This window comes from Propithecus coquereli, unplaced genomic scaffold (assembly GCF_000956105.1).
Source record: "Propithecus coquereli isolate 6110/MARCELLA unplaced genomic scaffold, Pcoq_1.0 Scaffold135, whole genome shotgun sequence".
NCBI classification, from domain to species: Eukaryota; Metazoa; Chordata; class Mammalia; order Primates; family Indriidae; genus Propithecus; species Propithecus coquereli.
Genome location: NW_012137747.1, coordinates 827384 through 845303, shown reverse-complemented (window position 1 = coordinate 845303; position 17920 = coordinate 827384). Strand labels below are relative to the sequence as shown.

Genomic DNA, 17920 nt, shown 5'->3' with positions numbered 1-17920 from the left:
ATTAGAGGAAAATCGTTTTTAAAAGTATTATCACATTATAGTTGGTTTAGTTCAGTATTCACTCACTTTTTTTAATGATTTTTGGTAGAAATTTAATTTATATTTTTTCCCCAAAAGTGGATCTGTAGAATAAGTCATTAATAAATTTCTATTAATCTATCACACAGATGGTATTTGCAGAGTTTTCACAAATAATCTCATCAACCCCTTCCCTACCCTCTTTACCTCCCAACTCCCCCCACCTCAAAATTAAGACAGTCCTAAATACGAAGATTTCTTCTAAAAATATAAATGAAACACCAGGGCACATGGATAAAAATTATTCTGAGAAACTTGAGCATTTTGAAACTTGAGCATTGATGCATTTTTGACCATCTAGAGAACACTATTAAATAATCTCAATTTTTAGAAGTTTTTCTCTCAGTAGTACCTCTAAGTTGCCATTATTTTTATTAGCTTGCTATAAGGCAAAGCATAAAGTGTCACGTTTAACTCTGCTCGTCTCATTTCATAATAAGTTATCAAGTGTTTAACAGCTTAAGATGACATTGGATTTACTGGCACAATGACAGTTTGACTACAGAGTTTGGAGCTAAAGCATATGCTAAAAAATAAGCCTAAGGTGCACTGTATAAAAGAATTAACCATTATTGAACTAATGTAAGAAATAAAAAGTAATAGATTTTTGTCTTCTTTTACTTATCAAGAAATCTCTATATTTGATTGAACTTTAACTGTTACAACTATATTATTTTCTTTTATATATATATACGTTGTGTGACTTGTGTAAACTTACATAAAATATGTTAAAATAACCTGTTACAGAAAAAAACTAACCCAACTTACATTACTTCAAGGCTTGTGTATAGAAGATTATGAATAGAAAGAGAATTTATGTATAAATTGCCATCACAACAAAATAACACTATCATGTGGAAAGCAAGTTATGTTTTATATATTTTAACCTACATATAACCATAGCATTTAAGAAATTTGCCTCACCTGACTAGGAGTTCTATATTGGGGCACCTCTTAAAAACAGTTAATTACCTATATGTTCCTACTCATACTACTACTTATATTTGTCATGATATCTGTACCAACCCAAATCATCAAGGTCAAATAGTCCTTCTCTGGGATTGGGATATCCTAGAAAAAAAGAAGAAAGATGGATTAAGGAAAAAAAAAGAAAAGAAAAGAAAAAAAAAAGAGCTTTTAAGGATTTTATACTTAAAATTCATAGGTTGATTTTTTTCACCATTGTACAAAATCCCTTTAAATTTTTTCTTTATAAACTGTATTAATGTTTTTCATTTAAAGTAGTATCATAAAAATTTATAAATTTATATTCAATGTCATCATCTTTCTTCTTCCTGCCCATTAATATTTCCTGTGATAATATTCTGTGGCATAGTATACAAATTTATCTTTAATATATTCTCAAAATTAGTCTACAAATTCAGTGTGATTCTAACAATTAATAAAATTAAAAGACAGAGGAGGGCTTGGTAAATGCTTTAGAAATTGATCCAGAAGGAAAGGAAACTTCCTCAACATCATAAAGGCCACATATTAAAAATCCAGAGCTAATGTCATACTCAGTGGTAAACGACTGAAAGCTTTCCCCTAAGATCAGGAATAAGACAGGGTGTACACATTTGCCACTTCTATTCAAGACAGTACTGGAAGTTCTAACCAGAGCAATTAGGCAAGAAAAAGGAAAACAGGAATCTAAATTAGAAAGAAAATAATAAAATCACCTCTGTTTGAAGATGGCATGATCTTTTATGTAGCAAACCCTAAGGATTCCACATACACAGTCATGCAAAAACCTGTTAGAACTAATAAATGAATTCAGCAAAATTGCAGGCTACAAAACCACACAAAAATCAGTTACATTTCTATTCACTAACAATGAATAATCTGAAAAGGAAATTAAGAAAACAATTTCATTTACAATAGAATCAAAAAGAATAAAATACTTAGGAATAAACTTAACCAAGGAGGCACAAAACTAGTACACCGAAAACCACAAAACTGCTGGAAAAAAATTAAAGACATAAATAATGGAAAGACATCCTGTGTTCATGGATTGAAAGATTTAATATTTTAAAACTGTCAATACTATATAAAGCAATCTACAGATGAAGTGCAACTCCTATCAAAATCCTGATGATGCTTTTTGCAGAAGTAGAAAAATCCATTCTGAAGTTCATATGAAACCTCAAGGGACCAAAACAATCCTAGAAACGAGCAAAGTTAAGAAGATTCATATTGTTTGATTTCAAAACTTCGTACAAAATTGCAATCATCAAAACAGAGTGGTACTGGCATAAAGACAGACATACAGATCAATGGAATAGAATAGGGAGCCCAGAAATAAACCCTTGAATATATGGTCAAATGATTCTCAATAAGAGTGTCAAGAACAATCAACGGGGAAAAGGCAGTCTCTTCAACAAATGGTGCTGATACAACTGGATATCCACATGCAAAAGAATAAAGTTGGACCCTTAGCATATATAAAAAATTAACTCAGAATGGATCAAAAACCTAAACATAAGAGCTAAAACTATAAAACACTTAGAAGAAAACATAGGGGAAATCCTTCATGATGTTGGATTTGGCACTAATTTCTCAAATGTGACCCCAAAAGCACAAGTAACATAGGAAAAAAACAGATAAATTGGACTTTAAAATAAAAAATTTTTGTGCATCAAAGGACACTATCAACAGAGGGAAAAGGCAATCTACAGAACAGGAGGAAATATTTGCAAATCATATATTTGATAAGGGATTAATATTCAGAACTCCTAAAACTCAAAAACAAAAATCGATCCAATATGAAAATGGCCAAAGGACTTAAACAGATATTTCTCCAAAGAAGATCTACAAATGACCAATGGGCACATGAAAAGATGCTCAACACATTCTTAATCATTAGGGAAATGCAAATAAAAACGGCAATGACGTGCTACTTCGTATCTATTAGGATGGTGCTATGGTTTGAATGTTTGTCTCCTTTAAAACTCATGATGAAATTTAATTGCAGATGTGAAGTTATTAGGAGGTAGGGCCTTTAAGAGGTGTTTATGAGCCTTCATGAATGGACTAATGCTGTTACTGCAAGAGTATGTGTGTTATCGAGGGAGTGGTTTCGCCCCTCTTGCTCTCTCTGGCCCCATCTCTGCCCTTCCAACAGGGATGCCTTTGCCATGTGATGTTGCTGCAAGGAGGCCTTCGCCAGATGCCTGCACCTTGCCATTGGACTTCCTAGCCTCCAGAACTGTGAGAAGTAAATTTCTGTTCATTGTTTAATGAGTAGAGTTTCCATTTGGGATGATGAAAAAATTCTGGAGATAGATGGTAGTGAGGGTTGCACAAAAATTTCAATGTATTTAATGTCACTGAATTATATACTTAAAATGGTTAAAATGGTTAAAAAAATAAAAAAGTTGATTTGGAAAAATTAACATGAGAATAGCCTGGTAATTTCTGAAAAGGGAGTGTTCTAGTAGATATTAAAATGTATATAAAAAAAGACTTGATTCTGGTACAGGAATGGACAAAGTTCAAAGGAGAAAGGAGGCTAGAACACCTATGAATTCAATGTATGATAAAAAGTGCCGTGTCAAACCAGTTGGGAAGAAGACAACTTATTCAACAAATGGTGCTATTTAGCTATTGGATGGGGTAGGCGGGGTGGGGGGGAACCCTATCTCATTCCATATATCAGAATGAATTTCAGATGTACCAACAATTTAAATGCAATTTCATCTTGGGGAAGACCTAAAGCCTTTATAAGACAGACACGAAACTCATAGCCATTATGGCAACATCCAACTACCTATCAATATAAAACTTCTGAACACATAAATGACCACTGATAGAATAGTTATTAAATAAAATATGGTATATATTCAAGTCATCATTAGAAAGGATGAGAATAAATCTAAACACAATCACAATCCAAGACACTAAATGGAAAAAATACAAGTTGCAGAAAAATATGTACAGCATGATATCATTTTTAAGAAAAGGAAAAATATCAAACTACATGTATAACTGCACATAAAAAGATGTTGATGTATAGAAATAGATAAAAGAAAAAAAAGAAACCCCAAACTATTAACTGTGATTAACCTGGATTATGGACTAGAAAGAGAACTAATCTTTTACTGTGTATACTTTTGTAATGTTTGAAATTTTACAAAGATATATTGATATACTACTCATGTAATTAAAATATAAAAAGCAATCTATATCCAAAAGCATAAAAAACTTAAAAGAAAACTGACTGGTAAAAATAAAACAAAAAAAACCTGGAAAAAACTGTCACTTCATATTAAAAAGGGCTTTTTAATTCATAATGAACTCTCAAAAATAAAAAAAAAATCAGAAACCTAATAGAAAAATAGGCAAAGGATATGAATAAATAAATGTAGACCCAAAAAAGTTCAGCTTCATTGATAATTAAAGACATGCAAATTACAACAAGATGTCAGTTTTTGTCCATCATTTAAAAAGTTCTTTATATCAGTAGGATAAAGAGTTACCGAACCTGGATAATTTGAAACTGGAGGCTTGGTGGGATGAGTAGGCTTCGGACCTAGAAAAATAAATTTGATTCTATAAACTCGCCAGTCTTATTGATACCAGCCTTTTAAATTTTGATATTTGATTTTTAAAAAAGATTATTTATCAAAATGAAAAATACACATACTTTGCGAACTTTGCAATTCTAGTTCTCACAATTTAACCTACATATATATTTGCACAAGTATAGAAGATTGTATGCATAAGAATGTTCACTATAGCTTTGTATTTTATAATGGAAATCCTAGAAGTTAACTATTAATAAATCATAAAAGTAATGTGTTTGAAGTAAACATACGTATCTTTTTAGAAAAAAAATCTAAGTGGTATCATACTATATAATTTGCATCTTACTCTTTTCCACTGAGGGTTTCTTGGACATTTTTTCATACTAGCACACTTAGATCTACCTTAACACCATTATTAATTCTAGTGGTGACAGTCATATCAAGCTACCTTTAAGAGCTTCCCATATACCAGGCTGTGCTAAGTGCTTTAAATGCATCCTATTTAAACCTTACTATCACCCAGTAAAGAAGGCACTAGATCATTTTTATATGAGTAAACACATTAAAGTTCACATAACTTTCTCAAGTTCACATTCCTGTTTATATCTGTGGACTATGGCAAATGATTTCAGAATCACTATGTATAACAACTAAAATGTCTGTACAAACATTCTACCTCTTTTCATTACTAAAAATGATGAATGAGTGGAGATCATCAGGAATTTAAAGGAGCTGTGAAAAAATCACCAAGAATTTAAAAGATTTTAAAAAATATAAGCAGGAAGTTACTAAACCTGAGACACTGGAATTTAGAGGTTTTGCAGTGGAAGGAGTTGACACTGGAAAACAAAATAATAAGTAGATTGGATCAAACACTTGGGAGTTATTGCTGGCATTTCCTCCAAGAACTGACAAGATTTGTAGACCGGATCAACCCCTTGGGAGTTATTGCTTTCATTTCATTTATATGAATTATGCCTTTCATTCTTGACTTTTTTAGATAAACATGCCCATGCTTCAATTTACTCCAAAAAGTTGTTGCAATCCACCTATTATAAATAAAAATACTGAACAGGAGAAATTTACACACCCATGCAATATACACAACATGCTAAGCACCCCGGAAAAATCTACACAATCACAATAGCAGAATTCTTTGTGAATTTTATATGCTATACCTGGCACAGAAATAAATACCAGAGTTAAATACTAAAATTGCTTCTTTTCAATTATTCTGTATCACTGATATTTAATGTCAAAGAAATAAAGTCTAAAACAAAACAAAAACAAGAAGGAAAAAAGACAAACTTTGTACCTTTAGGACACGTTGGAATTGAGGGTTCCCAAGTACTATTTCCACCACAGATAATAGTGTCACTGCCATTAAGATAAAAACCTTTATTGCATTCAAACATAACCGTTGCTTTGTAGGAAAATGTTTTTCCAAATCCTGATATCTGTTTTCCATTTGCGACCACTGGAAACGGACATCTGACCACTGAAAAGTACAGAAACCAAAGAATTAATGGAAATCTACTTTGAAATAGGACCAGAAAAAGCACAAAGTAGTACTTTCTATGGGAACAAAGAGACAAGAAATGGAATACAAGATGTTAAAAAAAATTTTTTAAAGACTTTGTTTTAAAAAATTAAACATAAAGCATTTTAATGGATATATTTCTCTTGATATAGAATTCTAGGGTAAGGGTTTTGTTTTTCTTCCAGCACCTTGACAGACATCATTGGCTTCTAGCTGCAATAGTTTCTTAAGTCAGCTGTCATTCTTACTTGTCCTCCACCCTCCCAAATGTAATACGGTTGTTTGTTTGTTGTTTGATTCCCTCTCACTGGCTGCTTTTTTAACTTTTGTTTTCAGTAGTTTGGTAAAAACTACCAAACTACTGGGATTTTTTTGGTAAATTTTAATAATTTATTCATCCTGCTTAAGGTTCACTGAATTTCCCAGATCTGAGATTGTTGTTTTGGATCAAATTTGGATAATTTTTGGCCAATATTTATTCAAATAATTTTCTATACTGTTTTCTCTCCTCTCTTTCTGAAACTTCAGTTACATATATGCTCGACTGCTCGATACTTTCCCACAGCTCAGTTTAAGGCTCTCTCTCCATCTTTCTTCTTAAAACACGTTAAATTTCTGTTGACCTGCCTTCGGGTTCACTGATCCTTTGTTGTGTCCAATAGCACCTAATGATTTTTTTGAAGTTGGGATTATTCTAAGAACAGGGGAGCACTGATCCTGCATTTCTTGTTTACATCCAGTAGCTGAGACGGCCATCTCTGCAAGCCTGCCTTGGCCAGGACAGAGGCTGTCACACTGAGGCAGATCAGAAGCTGATGTGTTTGTATAGTCACTCTGGACTAAAGTGAGGCTGAATTTGTTTTTATGTCAAAAAAACCCAAACCTTTTCGAGTGCTTTCTATTGTTCAGAATTGAAAGAATGTCAGGGGTCCACTTAATAACTGTATTCACTTTGAGAACTGTGTTCACTTTTTTTTTTTTTTTGAGTTTAAATGCATTTTATTTTTAGACAACCTACATGACATGTTTTTTCCTTAAAAACAATGCCTTCACTCCAAATAAATCACGGTGAAAATAAATGAAGAGCTCAAGATGACATCAGTCCCATTTGTCTTAAATCCTGGTGTTGTGTGGGTGACAAGCAGCAGCCAGTTATGATGACAGGTGATAGATCCAAAGTAATTGCCAAATTTGTTAACATTTTTCCATTTCTAAACCATCATTAAAGAAAATCATATATGGGGTCACACCATCCTCACGGTAGTCCAGTAGAGCAACCATGCCATCTGGATTCATATTTTCACCAATGAAGAACTGGTAGTTTTTGAAATTAGCAAGGATGTGTTTGGATATCCAATTATATTGGATATAATTTACACATAGTAAAATTCCCCCTTTCATGTGTATATAGCTGTATGAATTTTGACAAATGCAAATAATAATCACATAACTACCAACACAGTAAAGATATAGAAAAGTCCCATTACTCACCAAATTTCCTCATGCCTCTTTGTGATGCACCCTTCTTCCCCCACCAACCAGCCAACCAACGATCTATTTCTCTCCTTGTAGCGTTGCCTTTTCAGAATGTCATATAAATGGAATCACAGCCTTCTGAGTATGGCTTATTTCAATTAGCATGATGCATTTGGGATTCATTTGTATTGTTACATGAACCAGGAGTTCATTTCTTTTTATCGCTGAGACAGGTTGTTCATCCATTCACTAGCTGAAGAACATGTGAGTGTTTCCAGTTTGGGGTGATTATGAATAATGCTGTTATGAACATCCTCATGTAGCTGTCTGTGTGAAATGTTTCCAGTTTACTTGGGTTGCTGAGTTGTATGGGAAGTGTGTGTTTAACTTTATAAGAAATTGCCAAAAGTGTTTCAAAGTGATCACTCCACTTTGCATTCTCACCCTCAATGTTTGAGAGTTCTAAAATAACTGCTCCACATCGTTGCCAGTACTTGGTACTGTCAGCTTTGTGTGTGCGTGTGCTTAAATTTCAGCCATTCTGATAAGTGTTTAGTGGTATCTCACTGTGAACAGAGACAGTTTTATTTCTTCCTTTCTGATAAGTATGTCGATTGCTTTCACTTGCCTTATTGTACTGGGTAGGACCTCCATCACAGTGCTGAACAGAGTGGTGAGAATGGACATCCTTGCCTTGTTCCTGACTTAAGTAATCCCTTTCTTAATTAGAAATAAATTGTATTAAGGGTTTTTATTTATCATTAAGTATGCTACTTTTTACCATGATATAATGTTTCCTTTTTACCATTAAGTATAATGTTAGCTGTGAGATTATTGTAGATGTCTTTTATCAGGTTGAGATAGTTCCCTTATAGTCCTAGTTTGCTGGGAAGTTTTATCATGTAAATCATGAAAAGATGATGAATTTTTTCAAATGCTTTCTTTTTTTTTTTTTGCATCTAGTAAGATAATCATACGGTCTTTTTCTCCTTTATAGTTTCTTGATATGGTAAATTACACTGATTAATTTTTGCATTTGAACCAACCTTGCATTCATGGGATAAATCCTACTTGGTCATGATGTACTTTTCTTTTTATATATCACAGGATTTGGCTTGCTAATATTTTGTTGAGGATTTTTGGTCCTATTTTTGAGGATATTATTTGCAATTTTCTTGTAATGTTTTTTTCTGGTGTTGGCAATGCTATCATCATAAAATAGGTTAAGAAGTGTTCCCTTCTCTTGCATTTTTTTGAAAAGCTTATGTAGAATTGCTACTATTTATTCCTTAAATGTTTGGTAGAATTCCCCAGTGAAGCCATCTGGGCTTGTAGTTCTCTTTGTGGGAAGGTTATTAACTACAAATTATATTTCTTTAATAGATATAGGACTATTTAGATTATCTTTACCTTCAGGTGAGTGTTGGTATTTTGTGTCTTTCAAAAAATTTGTCAATTTCATTTAAGTTGTCACATTTATAGGTATAAAGTTGTTTGTAATATTCCCTTATCATCCTTTAAATGTCTGCAGGGTATTTAATGATGTCCCCTTTTTCATTCTTGATATTGGTAATTTGTGCCTTTTTTTTTTCCTGTCAGTCTGGCTATAGGTTTATCCATTTTATTGATCTCCAAGAATCAGCTATTGGTTTTATTGATTTGCACTATTTTTTTTCTCTTTTCAATTTCTCTTTTTAATTTCTTTTCTTTTCTGTATTTATAGTTTCCTTCCACCTGCTTGTTTTGGGTTTATTTTGCTCTTCTTTTTTAGTTATTTAAGACGGAAAATGAAATCATTTATTTGAGACTTTTCTTTTTTTCTAACATAAGTATTTCATGCTACGAATTTCCCTCTAAGCAATGTTTTAGCTGCATCCTACAAATTTTTATATTTTGATATGTTGTGATGTTTTTACTAAATTCAAAATATTTTCTAATTTTCCCTCCTTCTTTTTTTACCCAGGGGTTATTCGGATGTGTCTTGAATAATTTTCAATTCTTTGGGGATTGCCTAGATATGTACTTCGAATGATTTCATTTTTTTGGAATTTGTTAAAAATTGTCTTATTGCTTAGAATTTGGTCTACCTTTGAGAATGTTCCATATGTACTTGACAAGAGTATATATTTTATTGGTATTCAGTGATTCCTTTTGTTACGGCAAGTGTCAGTGACCGGTCCCAGGGGAATAACCGAGCGGCACGCAGAGAGTTGGAGGGTCAGAAAGTTTTATTGCCGGCTGCCCTGAGGAGATAAGCCTCCAAATTCTGAGCACCTTTTCTGGGTTTTGGTCAGGTTTTGTACTTTTTTGGGGGAGTTACTCTTAACAAATCACACACAAGTATAAATGATTAACCAATTAGCAAAAAGATTTAAAAGTTATCCAATAAACAATAATTCTTATAAGTAGTAGAACTATGATAGGCTTATAACAAACATTAGAATCATGATAGACTTATAACAAACATTTTAATCATGACAGGCTTGCAGTTTTGTTCAGCTTTGCTCAACTGCTCTACGGTTTTAGCTTGCAAGGCTGACAGGTGTTAGTGTCTACTTTAGCTGCATTGTGGTTTTAAGCAGAATCAACACAGAAATTCCCCTAGTATGCATGGAAATTTCCCTAACACTTTCTTTCAAGGCACTTTCTTTCAAGGCACTTTCTTTCAATCCCCTCCTGTGTCTCCATGTTTTTGGTCACTCTCCAGTGCCTTAAACATTTGGGGATTTTTAAAATAAATTTTATTCAGTTTATCATTCCTGTTGATGAGAGGGTTAGTCTATTACAATCCACTCTACCACTACTTATAGCTAGAACTCTTAGATTTCTTGTAATATAAGATCAAACTTTCTTATATTTAAGCCAGCGTATGCTGGTTTTTTTGGTTCTTTCAAGCAAAAAAAATCCTAATTCATGGGTATACACAGTAGTTCACAATGTATAAAACGAAATGCCAGGAATACATGGGGTAAGCAATAAGGAACTCTACAGCTAAAACTATTTTTTTACTCGAATGGAGAGATATTAAATTAAATTAGAAACCAATTTTATAGGAGGAAGAAGCACATATGCCTGTGTTGTTTACTTTTAGGTAAAACTATTTCCAAAATGCTTCCACAGTATTTACAAATGAAGAAGGAAATAAAGGATGGATTATTACCTTTACACTCGGGAGCATCACTACTCCATTTTTGGTGGCTAGCACAATAAAGCGTCCTCTCTCCAACGAGTGAATATTCCTCTGGTCCGGGAGCAGGATCACAGCTATAAGTTACTGCTTCAAGATAATGAAATACTTCTACATCACTAAAGGTGTGTTTTCCATTTTCTATTTTTGGAGGTGGTGGACACAAAATCCCTTGAAAAGGGGGAAAAGAGGAAATGAAAGGCAAAAGGAAAGGTAAAGGATTAATGCAGCATTCATAAAGTTCTACAAACTTGCTTTCAATAAATTCATCAATCTAGGATTTCTACGAGCTGGTTGGGAATTCAATATCCATTTATAAGAGGGTTTCTATGAGAAAATATATTATCTCAAATTCAAATCATTAACATAGTGATGAATTTTAGAAACAAAACAACTCATTTTCTTGAAGTATATAATACCTCTATTTATTTGCAAAGCCATGCTAAGCTTTGTTCTAATCATCATAAAAGATGCTGATGATTTAATGAGAAAATATGCTTGAGATTAAAAACAAAACTGAGTGTTAGTTGAGAAATGCCTTATAATTTGTAAATATATCCATTCTCTAAATTGATGGTTCACAATAATACCAAGATATTGTCTTTTTCCACTCTCATCCTCACAAGTATTCAGTGATTTTTTTCCAGAGGCTACATATTGTGTGATAACAGACTGAATCCAAATGTCTTCCTTTAATAAAGCCACTATTCTCATTAATTTTTTTGTTTTGGAAAATTTTTATTTTTCATAAAAGTTATATTACATATGTTAACATGTACTGAGTTTATTGTTTTTACAAATGAATCAACAATTATTTCAAAACCTCTCAGTTTTAATCCCAATATAATAAATATCAATAGCTACAACTAACATAAAGGAAAGATCACTGGGATCCTTATTAATCTTAAAGCATAAAGGGGTCCTGAGGTCAGAAAGTTTGAGAACTGTTGGTCTAAATTTTAAAAAGAGAATTTACTTACTTGCACATATTGCGGGCTTAGCACTCCAAACTGCCTCCTCTCCTTTAAGTTCACAATGTACAACTGCTTCACCAATTAAGTAATAACTAAATGAAAAGAAGGTTACTGTTTCCTTTAGCAGTTAAGATGTACAAAATAATGAATGAAATTTTTATATAGTCATTCTTCTATGCTGCAGTAGTTTGAGGGAGAAGTTTCTTAAACAACATGCTATCTGATCAAAGTGCTAAATACATCTGCAATTTAATCAAATAAAGAATATCTCCATTTGCACACACATTGGCCAAGAGCAAAGATGTCTAAATAAATCTGCTGCGCCTGCCAGTCTGGCCTTTTTGCTGTCTCCTGCAATCACATTACACATTCATTTCTGTGCCTTTGCTCATGCCATTCTGCTCAGCAAGGACAACGACCATGTAGAGAGCTCAGGCCCTAGTGCTGGGCTGCCTGGATTTGAGTCCCTGCTCCACAACTTACTAGAGCGTGGGCAAGTCACTTCAAGTTTCTCTTGCTCAGTTTCCACATCAATTAAAAGGGGCTAAAAGTATATACCTCATGGGGTTGTTTAAAGGATTAGATGAGTTAGCATCTGACACACCGTAAGTGCTAGGTTAAGTTTTAGCTCTTATTAGTATTATTTAGATCAGAATATCTTTCTAGGAATCCCTCAGGAATACCCCTACTCAATGAAATCTTGCCAGATGATTTAAATTCACCAGACTCACTCCTTCTTCTGGACTCTCACTGTAATTGTTATGAATAATTCCACTTAACTTGGTAGTTTTCATTACTATTTTGCCTTGAGAGCTTTGGGTATATATTGTATTTTTCGATAAGGCTACAACTTCTTCAAGAAGGGTCTATGTCTTAAACTTCTGCTATCTCTCAAAGAGCCTAGCAAGCTCTGTGTAACTATTAACCGAATGTTCCAATATTGTACTTGACTAAATTAAAAAGCAGTCAGTGAAACCACCTTACATAGTCACAGCTGACTTTTCTCCCAAGGCTCACTCATTTTTTTCTTATTATAGTGTGTTACTGCTACAGTTTGAATGTGGTTTGTCCCCACCAAAACCCAGGATGAAATTTAATTGCCAGTGTAACAGTATGGAGAGGTGTGGGGTCTTTAGGAGGTGATTAGGTTGTTAAGAGGGATAGTGCCTTTCTCAAGGGAGGTTCTGAGTTAATTCTTGAGGGAGTGAGTGAATTCTCCTTCTCTGAGGATCGGATTAGTTACCACAAGAGCAGGTTGTCATGCTTTATTTTTTTAAATGCACTTGCTTTCCCTTTCTCTTTCCAGCATGTTATGATGCAGCACAAAAGCCCTCACCAGATACTGCTGCCATGTCCTTGCACCTTCCAGCCTCCAGAACTGTGAGCTGAATAAACTTCTTTTCTTTATAAATTACCCAGCCTCAGGTGTTCTGTTATAGCAACAGAAAACAGACTGAGAATATTACATTCATTCTCCAAATGCACATTTTCTGCAAATGCCCAGTATCCCCAATATATATTATTTAAAAAGCCCTACAGAACAAAGGTTATTATTAAGTGCTCAGTGCCTCTTTGAGATGCTTCAATTCTTTGCAGCAGTCTCAAAAATAAGGTTTTCCAACTGAGAGATTTTAATCAACATGGTGGTAAAGACTAACCAGGTCAACCTTGGTCTGGTAACACCTTACAGAGTTATGTGGCTATAAGAATACCTTTGGTTGACAATTCTACCTCCCATTTCTATGAGCCCTACTTCAACTCTAAGAGTTGGCAGATTTAAATAGGGTGCACTTTGTTGTGAAGGATGAAGTCACCACGATTACTGCATTCCTAATGCTTACAATAGGCTTATTATTAGACACAGCAAGTATTACATAGTTTTGCTTTTCTTTAATTTCATTTTTTTTTCTATTTATTACACATCTACCTCCATAAAACAGCCAAGAGTTGTTTGGCTAAAAATACAACTTGCCACACAGAAAGCAAAATTAAATCAAGTTCATATGAATGCTTAAGAAGAAAAGCAAAACAAAATTAAATTATTAATATTTACCTTATTTCCTCTAAGGAGCAACTTACTTACTTACCCCGTATTACAACTATAGTGCAACTGATAACCCCATGCAAAAGTTCCATTTGCCAGCAGTGCTTGGCCATTTTCAGGATCCTTTACGTATGGACATGCATTTCCTAAAAGAAAATAATTTTTAAATTTGTTTTTTAAATCCAGTTTCAAAATGGATTTGAATCAAAATCCAAATTCTACATTGCTATTTTAATTCATGGGAATATTACTTCTTTATTTAACTGTTACCAGGGCAAACTTAAGATTCACCTTTACTCAGGCAATCGAATGCCAAGGAAAAGATTCCCTGGAGACGTCTCAAAGCCTGAAAATAATACATTGCTATCTTAAACCTCGTTTCATATGAAAAAAATCATCTCAGTAATGGAAGATACATCCTAAAATGTGTGAAAAGGTCTAGAGCGAGCAGAAAAAAAGAGGGGCTTGAGCACTTACTAAAACAAGGTTGATCTGAGACAGGAAACCATGAATGATTCTTCTCACAAAAAGTATAGGTGGCAAGAGGAGGCACATAAAAATATCCTTTTTTACACCTGTAGGTTACTTCTTCCCCAACCTCATAATAGGGTTTAGGTACACCAACAAGCTCCATAGCTTCAAATTCTGGTGGCTCCTCACAGGCATCTAGGGACAAGAGAAGAAGAACACGAAGATGAAGTACTGGTATCACTTTCACCAGCCAGGGACTGTGGTCTGGCAGCAGGTGGTACAGAAAAAAATAGAAAGGTCCTTGGCAAGATTTTGAATGATTATTCCATGCTTAAAGTGGTGGTGGTAGTAGAAGAATGTGTCTTGCTTGTTTTAGTAACACCCAATTAGCTTTTGGTCTGTTTGGGAATAAACTGAATTTTCACTCAACAGTAAACTGAAGAGATACCATCAATGTCTTTGGTCTTAAAAAATACACATAGGTATGCATCTTTCCCCATGTTTTTCTAATGTCATTTAAAAATTAACCTCTCCTCTAAGAAATCTTCTATAGTATATAACACGCTGCTCAGATTACTCTCCCACAGTTTGAAACAAAAACTTATGACACCTTGTGACTTCGGCTCTGTCTCCTCTTAGAAGGCAAGTTCCTAGAGATCAAGGACCATGTCTTCTTTTTCTGCTATGCTGTACCCAGTGGGTGCTCAAGAAATGCTATGATAAGAGGTGATTATTAAATAAACATGGTGGATTTCCGAGATCAAAATAAAGACGGACCAAAATATAAGACTTCATTTCATTTGTTTTATATAAATGAATTGAGCGTCTTGTAAGTGAACAGATGCCACTGAAGTATGAAAATTTGCTACTTTGGATAGCCTTACGTGAATTTGGTTTGGTTTGGTTTTCTTGAACATTAAACACAGTTTAATCTTTCCTCACTGATCATTGCATCATGCCTTCCCTCAGAAGTCCCTGAGGTGTCTGTTGGGCTGTTTATCCAACATATCTCTACAGTAAAGCTACTATATTGCTGTGCTTTCAGAATTTTTTATTTCTGTTTTTTTGTAGGTTTTTTTTTTCCTCTCTAGAGTGGTATTGCTTCTGCAATTCATCTTCCTTTTAATTATCTGTGGGCTTGTAAACCTAACAAATATGTTAGAACACTTATGTAAAATAAGATGATAGCGACATCAAGTAAAGGCCTAGAGGGCTGAAATAATACGAAAGTCTCTCCTACGAGGGAAGGACCCAAAGAGATAAATCTATTTTGATCTCTGACGAGCCTTTTCATTTTTACTCCCTGGATCTCGGTCATATTTCAGATTGAGAGATTGGTCAAGAGAACTCTAACCAAGGGAAATGTTACTCTCATTTCATGTCATATTCTAAATTCTAAAATTCTCCAGATATATGCTGTCCAACATTTTATTTACGTCACGTCCTGCAGTCCACCTGTCGGCAGTAAGTTTTCAACATTTCCACTATGCTTGACCTTGATATCTGAATGTTCCTCAATCAACTGCCTAAAACAAACAAACAAACAAACAAAGCAAACAAAAAGCTCTAGTAATTAAAAGCATTGTTTAAACAGAAAATCAGTATAGAGTTGAGTTTTATTGCTAACATTAAACTTGCAAACTACCCTGAGCCAGGCATTGTCATTTTACAATAGGAAATAAAAAGAGCTAGAAATGCTATATAATTCTGCTTTAGAAAAAAATGTTTAACATCATTCTAGAATTTCCTGGAACCACCAAGACAGAAATCAACTAACAGCATGCCAGTGTTAAATCAGTATCCTTTGTATTATGCTTTTAAGTTTAGTAACTCTCTCGAAAGCAGACACAAAGAGGATTCTTAATCTTACTTTCACATGTAGTGCTCTATATGGAAAAAGAAATATCAGTTAGATGATTTAGTCCATTCAACTAATTCTCCTCCCTAACCTACACCAAAAAAGGCATGTTTTCAACACTGTGCAGAGTTTAAAATTTTTGGTTTGCCAACCAGTGGATTAAATACTTTATATACTGTAATAATTATGTCCAATATCACATTTTTATATTATAATACAATGTTTTCCCCTGATCAGGAACACTGAACTTTCTTCCTATGGAGATTTTCAAATTAAACATTCTCAGCTCCAGAAAAACAGTATCTTGACTTATTTCTTCCAGATATTTTACAATATAATTAATACTAAGCTGCAATGCTATACTTTAATAATAGATGCCATTATGTAATATGATAGGCTGCATTCAGAAAATTCCCCAAAGTTCCAGGTCTGTTTCAGTTAAGTGAATTACTTCTTTGCACTGGATATATTCAACCGTCCACCTTAGCTACACTGACACCTGCTTGCAAAATTAACCCTGTGAAGTGGGCATATACCCACACCCCTACCTAGATTGCTAGCATCAGAAATTCATGGTATCTGACCACAATTGGAATTGCAAAGAAACCTGACCATCTTGCTCCTTCTCCCACTGTCCATACAACCTTTTTTTAAACCTTCTTTGTTCCTCGAAACACAGACTCTGACATTTACATCTGTCAACTTTATTTCTCACCTCCCACTCATTTTTAGGCCCACAAAAATCACTCCAATTACTTTTAAAATCATTAAATGTCCTCCTTGTTAAATTTATCCTAACAGTCTCTTCCTCTGTAGTTTTAGTTACCCTCTCAATAATATCTGGAGCCACTGATTAAACATCGCACTAACATGGTGCCGACCACACTTATCTGGGCGTCTGTACCCCACCAAGACCCACAAAGACAGGGACCATGTCTATGGTTTGTCTATACCCCAGCATATCACAGAGAAAGAGTAGGAGCATTGCAAATGTATGTTGAAAAATTAAGAGGAACGGAGACAGAACTGGAGAACGAAACTGAGGTAGAGGGAAACCACCCGGCAGGAATCCGAGCCATGAACTTGGAGGAAGCAGAACTGGCTAGCTCTCCTGGCCCTAGAAACCAGCCCCAGAGAAATGTGACAGTGCAACCAGTATAGCCCATGTGAGGAGATCCGTGATGACGTAAGTTGTGAGTCTCAGCCCCTTCCTGGGGTGGCACAGGAAATGCAGGCCCTGATGTTGGGGGGGGGGTTGGGCAGACTGACTCTGACTCTCCCTGCCTCTATAGATAGTCTCCGTGCTGGGTGGGGAAGACAGGGAAAGCAGGGGGGCACTCTCTGCTCATTCTCTTCTGCCAGAAGGGCTCTCTCTCCCTGGCTTCTGGGAAAGCACACCATCCTGGTTTTCCGAGTGTCCTCTGGCTACTGTTCCTTTTCTGCCTGAAGGGATAGTGTATTGTCTCTGATGGATCTGGTGAAAGACCTTTTGTTATTTCCTTCTGCAGGTCCCCTGGGTGAGTATGTACACTCCCATGACTTCCTTACCACTGATTATCAGCTGCCTCCCAGCTGGATCCCTCTGTCCATCCTAGATCTCTAGGTGGGGTGCCGAGTCTGTATATTCAATTGCCTCCCTACATGGCTCCACTTGCAATGAGTAACGCTATCTCAGATAACACCGTGATGACCAAACGTGGTCACTTTTGATTCTTTGTGTTCACACGTACCCAGCAAACAAGTTATTTTGCCAAAAATGAAATGCT

At 34.7% G+C, this 17920-nt stretch overlaps 1 protein-coding gene across 3 annotated transcripts in view; it reads right to left on the bottom strand.

The window, feature by feature from the left end:
• Nucleotides 1–17920, bottom strand: part of CD46 (CD46 molecule, complement regulatory protein) — a 33765-nt gene that overhangs the window by 9380 nt on the left and 6465 nt on the right. For 2 of the 3 annotated variants that reach the window (XM_012638827.1, XM_012638826.1), the window contains exons 2-9: nt 14303–14491; nt 13869–13971; nt 11788–11873; nt 10781–10978; nt 5920–6102; nt 5399–5443; nt 4562–4609; nt 1105–1149 (exon numbers count right to left, since the gene is read on the bottom strand). In XM_012638827.1, coding sequence (XP_012494281.1) covers nt 1105–1149; nt 4562–4609; nt 5399–5443; nt 5920–6102; nt 10781–10978; nt 11788–11873; nt 13869–13971; nt 14303–14491 — 897 coding nt within the window. The remainder of the gene's footprint in view (nt 1–1104; nt 1150–4561; nt 4610–5398; nt 5444–5919; nt 6103–10780; nt 10979–11787; nt 11874–13868; nt 13972–14302; nt 14492–17920) is intronic. The other variant, XM_012638828.1, reaches the window with a different exon arrangement.